The 6379-nt window shown below is 47.8% G+C and overlaps 1 protein-coding gene across 1 annotated transcript; it reads left to right on the top strand.

The window, feature by feature from the left end:
• Positions 1-881: 881 nt before the first annotated feature.
• LOC146752756 (uncharacterized) lies at positions 882-4835 on the top strand. The gene is made up of 2 exons (XM_085531323.1): positions 882-4587; positions 4621-4835. Exons 1-2 carry the CDS (start codon positions 1617-1619, stop codon positions 4833-4835), a joined length of 3186 nt encoding a protein of 1061 aa, XP_085387449.1. The 5' UTR covers positions 882-1616.
• The last annotated feature ends 1544 nt before the right edge of the window (positions 4836-6379 follow it).

Consider the following 6379-nt stretch of genomic DNA (forward strand, 5'->3'; position numbering starts at 1 on the left):
GAGGGTACACAGTAAGATTTAGGACGGGGTATTGGCAACAAGACTTTCTCTGAGGAATCCTCACACAATCCTATAGAACAACTCAGAGGCTTTCCATTCAATCTCCAACAGCAACAATATCCCTCAGCCCTTCTCTGTCACATCCAATTCCCCACCCTTCCCCATTTGGACCTGGTTTAAAGCCCTATAATCAATCAGTGCAGGAGCATTTCAGATGGGGTCATGGAGGAGGCAGACTGCCATTCTTGGGGTGGCCATTTTCCCAGGAGGGCATGGTGGGAGGGCTTTGTCCCATCTGGTTCCACCAACACTTGCATCCACCCAGCAGAAGGCTGTGCCCTCTGTGTCCCACTTGAACTCTGCATGGAGCTTACAGTTGGCAGTGACATGGCTGAGAAGCTCTGGGCATGGATTAAGGGACAGGGAATTAATGTGCCTTCCTAACTTCCTCCCTGCATGCCTTAGCAACTTCCTTGTAATCTCCCCAAGTACCCAGCCCCTTCTTCCAGAGGACGGAGATTCTCTTTTTCTTCCTGAGTCTCAATAGTTTTCCCCAGTTCATCTGCACTGGTCTTCTTCCCCTATGGCTCACCTTATGGCATTCAGGGACAGCCTGATCTCGTGCCTTTAAGATTTCCATCTTGAGGAGTGTCCAGGCTTCCTGGACCCCTTTACCCATAAGGAGCGACTCCCAAGGGACCTGTGCTACAAGTGTCCTGAACAGGTCAAAGTCCGCCCTCTAGAAGTTCAGGATAGTAGTTTTGCTAGTCACCCTTCTGACATCTCCAAGAATAGAGAATTCTACCATTTCATGGCCACTCTGCCCAAGACAGTCCCCAACCTTCTCAACTCCTACCAGTCCTTCACTGTTAGTTGTCATGGTTTAATAATTTTGTAATTTTTGCTATCAGTATTCCACATCATAACATCATATAAAGCATGAATAATTTTACTGAATCTGCAACTTATCAGAAGAAGACTACATCTCCCAGGGAACAACACGATAGGTCACGGGACCTGGACTCTATATTAACTCTGTCGCAGAACAGACTGACGTCTTTCGAGTTCTGGCGTTCAGGGGAGTGTGTGGGAGCCTTCAGCCGTTCGCCTAGATTCACAGTAGGCCTCTCGGTTACGGGACTCATTCTCTCTCCTATTTTGCTTGATTCGTTAGCTCAATTTCAATTATATTGTATTATATTGTGTTATCCTGTATTTCGATATAGTATTTAGTAAATAAGTGTGCCTCCTTAGATCGTTGCCGCTGTTTTCTTTTCCTAATTAATTTTTTTTCCTTTCGGCCTAGGGCCCCTCCGGGGCCTACGGCCCCCTGTCACGGACGCAGGTGGATTTTTAGTTCAAACCGTGACAGATTTTTGGTGGAGAATGCGGGCAAATTGAGTTGCTGTTTTTCTGTGTTTTCTTCTGTTGCTCTTTTAGTTTTTAACAGAGCTACGAGTTTTTTTCCCTGTTAAGGAGCTATCTCGTGTTTGGGATTCTGCACCTGCGAGCTTGACCTTGAAAGTCCAGGCGGACTGCCAATACTCCGGTATATTTTATAAACACTGCTGAGCTTTGTTTTCTTTTACTTTTTTCTCTCTATTGGAGGAAAAAAGATGTTTTCTCTACTAAATTTGTTTTACCAGGGACTGTGTGCCATTGGTTCCTTTTTTGAGACGCTCCGAACATATTGGGCCATGTTTAAGCTAGCCACTTTTCCTTATGGAGCTATACAATTGTATAATGGATTGAAAGCATGGTTAGCAATGCTCACTTCGTATCTGTATACAGCTCCAGAGGGAGCAACTAATGCAACTAATTATACAGAAATGGTGATTTTTAAGCGTGCTCCTCTTTCTTTCTATGAATCCTTTATGCAGTTTTTGAATGATCAGTGGGTCACACTCTTAATCTCCCTGATCTTACTGTTGATTATTGTAATAATCTCACTCAGTATCTGGATTTATAACATCCGGAGGAAGTCTTCCCTAGAACCAGAGAATACTGAGTGGCAGGGAGTGTGGAGAGGTTTTGAAGAGATTCTCAAAGGACAGACATCTTCAGTGTTATGGAGCTTCACTCCTGAACACTTGAAGAATCCTGAGAGTTTGATTGCATATTTGAGGCAGGAATGTTGTGGCTCAGGCAGATCTCAGGAGGCACAAATGATTTTGGGCCTAGCTAATGCTTATCGGGCCTTAGTCAATACCATTCCTGAGAGGGAAGTTTTAGAAGCTGAGAGAGAGAGTCTCAGGGCCGAGAAGGAGAGTCTTAGAGCTGAGGCAGAAAAACTTTGGACTGAGAAGGTAGAGAGAGAAAAAGCTTTTGAAGCTGAGAGAAAAGATCTCCTGTACCAACGAGACTCAATCTGGTACGAGAGAGAGAGTCTTAGAGCTGACGCAGCAAAACTTTGGGATGAGAAGGTAGAGAGAGAAAAAGTTTTTGAAGCTGAGAGAAAAGATCTCCTGTACCAACGAGACTCAATCTGGTACGAGAAAGAGAATCTTAGAGCTGACGCAGCAAAACTTTGGGATGAGAAAAGCTCCCTGCAATCCCAACTCAACACTCTCCAGTCCGAGCACGGCGCCCTCCGGTCCGAGCACAACACTCTCCAGTCCGAGCACAGCGCCCTCCGGTCCGAGTACAACACTCTCCAGACTGAGCGCGATGCCCTCCGGACCGAGCACAATGCCCTCCAGACCGAGCACAACACTCTTCAGTCCAAGTATGACGCCGTCCAGTCTGAGTGCGGCACCCTCCAGGCCAAGTATGATGCCTTCCAATCCAACTGCGACACCCTCCGGTCCGAGCATGACACTCTCCAGACTGAGCGCGATGCCCTCCGGTCCGAGCACGACACTCTCCAGTCCGAGTACAGCGCCCTCCGGTCCGAGCATGACACTCTCCAGACTGAGCGCGATGCCCTCCGGTCCGAGCACGACACTCTCCAGTCCGAGCACAGCGCCCTCCGGTCCGAGCATGACACTCTCCAGACTGAGCGCGATGCCCTCCGGTCCGAGCACGACACTCTCCAGTCCGAGCACAGCGCCCTCCGGTCCAAGTATGACACTCTCCAGTCCAAACACAAAGACCTCCAGTCCGGGTACGACAATCTCCGGGCAGCGCGCAGCGCCCTCCTGTGTAAGCACAACGCTCTCCAGTCTGAGCACGACGCCCTCCAGTCTAGTTATAACGTCCTCAGGGCAGAATGCGACACCCTCAAGTCTGAACCGTATGTACTCCAACTTAACCAACCACCGGGGGCACCAGATACAATGTTGGTTGCCCCTGTAAGAGGGCGAAAAACAAAACGAGTTTCAACTCAGATAGAGAAAATGCAGAAGGAGTTAGAAGAGCGGAGGGAGTTAGGAGAGCAGGACTCAGGAGAGCAGGGGGACTCAGGAGAGCAGGGGGACTCGGGAGGTCAGGGGGACTCAGGAGAGCAGGAGGAGTCAGAAGACCAGAGGAAGTCGGCGGAGCAGAGGTTGTTAGAGCAGTATAAGAAGATGTTAGAGGAGGAGAAGAAGTCAGAGGAGCAGAGAAAGTTAGGAGAGAGAAAGTTAGGAGAGAGGAAAAAGGAGGAAGGTCGCCTGGAGGAAATAACACAAGCGTCAGAGTCAGGGTCAGAGTCAGACGAGGAGCCAAAAGCTAGATTTTCTTTACGAGAATTTCTCGAGTCCAAACTTATAGAAGGGGCAGCCTCATCAACACAGCTGCCAACATTAACACCTGGGACTCTTGATAGAGCAAAAGGTGAGCAAAGTATTACGACCATTATTGATCGATCTTTTAAACTGAGTGAAATTCGAGATCTGAGAAAGGATTTCACACGTCAGCCAAAAGAAAATATGGTCACTTGGTTACTTCGCTGCTGGGACAATGGTGCCAACAGTGCGTGGCTCGATGGCAGTGAAGCTCGCCAACTGGGTAGCATTTCCAGGGACTCACGTGTGGACAGAGGTATAGGCACATGCCAAAATCGGTCCTACACCCTCTGGAAGCGGATGTTGATAGCGGTAAGAGATAGATTCCCCTTTAAACGGGACTTGGAGCCTGAGAAAAAGAAATGGACTGATATGGAGAAAGGTATCCAATTTTTGAGAGAAAGGGCTCTGGTGGAAATGCTCTACAGCCCCCAGTTCAATCGTAACAATCCAAACCAATTACATGATCCTGAAGCAGTCCACGTTCCACGACAAATGTGGCGTGACTTTACAAAGGCAGCTCCAGAAAAGCATGCCAGTGCACTTGCATTGGTATATGGCAAAGGGGAAAGAAAGCCCCCTGTAAATGAGCTAATTAGCAGACTTCAGGAGCTTGAATTATTTATAAGCGCTACAGAAGTTAAGCTTTATACTTCAGCCATTATCCAAATGGGAAAAAAAATAGTGGAAAGGTTAGACAAAGTGGAGGAAACACAAAGTGATATTATTGACAAATTGGCTAATGTGCCTGATGTAGATGAATCCACGGTGGTACCAGATGATGGAAACCAGGATTTCCACGATCGCCTATTGAGAGAGCTAAACAACATGAGTTCCTCTCGACCTGTATCATCGAAAATCTCAACCATAAAAAAGAGACGTCCTCGTATTCAAGCAAATGACAACGATAAGACACCTCGTATTCAAGCAAACGACAATGATAAGACCATACGTTTTGCTTTGTTGTATTTCTTGAGTAATCATGGGGAGGATATAAAGAAGTGGTATAACTCATCCACTTCTGCACTTCAGGCACGAGTGAAAGAATTACAATCCAAAACAACCACCAAGGTGAACTCTTCCAAACGGGGGAAAGTTCCAGTTGCTGCAAGCCGCCGAGGTAAACAATAGAGGGGCCCTGCCCCCAGCCAGGGGGGGGAAAGGGACAATAGAGTATACTGGACTGTGTGGATTAAGTGGCCTGGCACATCTCGACCACAGAAATATAAAGCCTTGGTGGACACTGGTGCACAATGCACCCTAATGCCCTCAAGTCACCAAGGGACACAACCAATATATATCCATGGAGTGACTGGGGGTTCCCAAGAATTGACTATGTTGGAGGCCGAAATAAGCCTCACTGGTAAAAACTGGCAGAGACACCCTATTGTGACTGGTCCAGAGGCTCCATGTATACTGGGAATCGATTACCTTAGGATGGGATATTTCAAGGATCCCAAGGGGTATCGATGGGCCTTTGGGATAGCTGCTGTAAACACAAATGGTGTTAAGCAGCTGTCAACTTTACCTGGTCTGTCAGATGATCCTTCTGTTGTGGGGTTGCTCCAGGTAAAAGACCAAGAGGTACCAATTGCCACCAAAGTGGTTCACAGACGGCAGTACCGCACCAATAGGGACTCATTGCTCCCCATTCACAAGCTAATTCGCCAATTAGAAAATCAGGGAGTGATTAGCAAAACGCACTCGCCTTTTAACAGCCCCATATGGCCAGTGCGTAAAACCAGTGGGGAATGGAGGCTGACGGTAGATTACCGTGGCCTGAATGAAGTTACACCTCCATTAAGTGCTGCTGTACCAGACATGCTAGAACTCCAGTATGAACTGGAGTCAAAAGAAGCTAGGTGGTATGCCACCATTGATATTGCTAATGCCTTCTTTTCCATCCCATTGGCTGCAAAATGTAGGCCACAGTTTGCTTTTACCTGGAGAGGTATTCAGTATACCTGGAACCGTTTACCCCAGGGGTGGAAGCACAGCCCAACAATTTGCCATGGATTGATCCAAGCTGTTTTGGAACAGGGTAATGCTCCTGAGCACTTGCAGTATATTGATGACATTGTGGTGTGGGGCCATACAGCAGCAGAGGTTTCCAAGAAAGGGAAACAGATAATCCAAATTCTTTTGAAAGCTGGTTTTGCCATTAAGCGCAGCAAGGTGAAGGGGCCTGCCCAGGAAATCCAGTTCTTAGGCATAAAATGGCAAGATGGACGTCGTCACATCCCAGCAGATGTGATTGACAAAATCACTGCTATGTCTCCGCCCACAAATAAAACAGAGACCCAATCTTTTCTGGGAGTAGTGGGCTTTTGGAGAATGCATGTCCCAAACTACAGCCACATAGTGAGCCCTCTCTATCAGGTAACACGGAAGAAGAATAATTTCTCATGGGGTCCTGAGCAGCAGCAGGCTTTTGAGCAGATAAAACAAGAAATAGCCCGTGCCGTGGCCTTGGGGCCAGTACGGACGGGACAGGATGTGAAGAACATCCTCTACACTGCTGCTGGAGAGAAAGGTCCCACCTGGAGTTTGTGGCAAAGAGCCTCAGGAGAGACCCGAGGCCGACCCCTAGGATTTTGGAGTCGAGCATATAAAGGGTCTGAGGAGCGCTACACTCCAACTGAGAAGGAGATCTTAGCCGTGTATGAGGGGGTTCG

Source organism: Coturnix japonica, unplaced genomic scaffold, assembly GCF_054131305.1.
Source record: "Coturnix japonica strain WE unplaced genomic scaffold, WE-NBRP24 Scf041, whole genome shotgun sequence".
NCBI lineage: Eukaryota > Metazoa > Chordata > Aves > Galliformes > Phasianidae > Coturnix > Coturnix japonica.

Coding starts and splice junctions, on each gene's coding strand:
- LOC146752756 (XM_085531323.1), top strand. CDS start 1,617: ATGTTTTCTCTACTAAATTTGTTTTACCAGGGACTGTGTGCCATTGGT. Junction 4,588..4,620: donor AACCATAAAAAAGAGACGTC/CTCGTATTCAAG, acceptor ACGATAAGACAC/CTCGTATTCAAGCAAACGAC.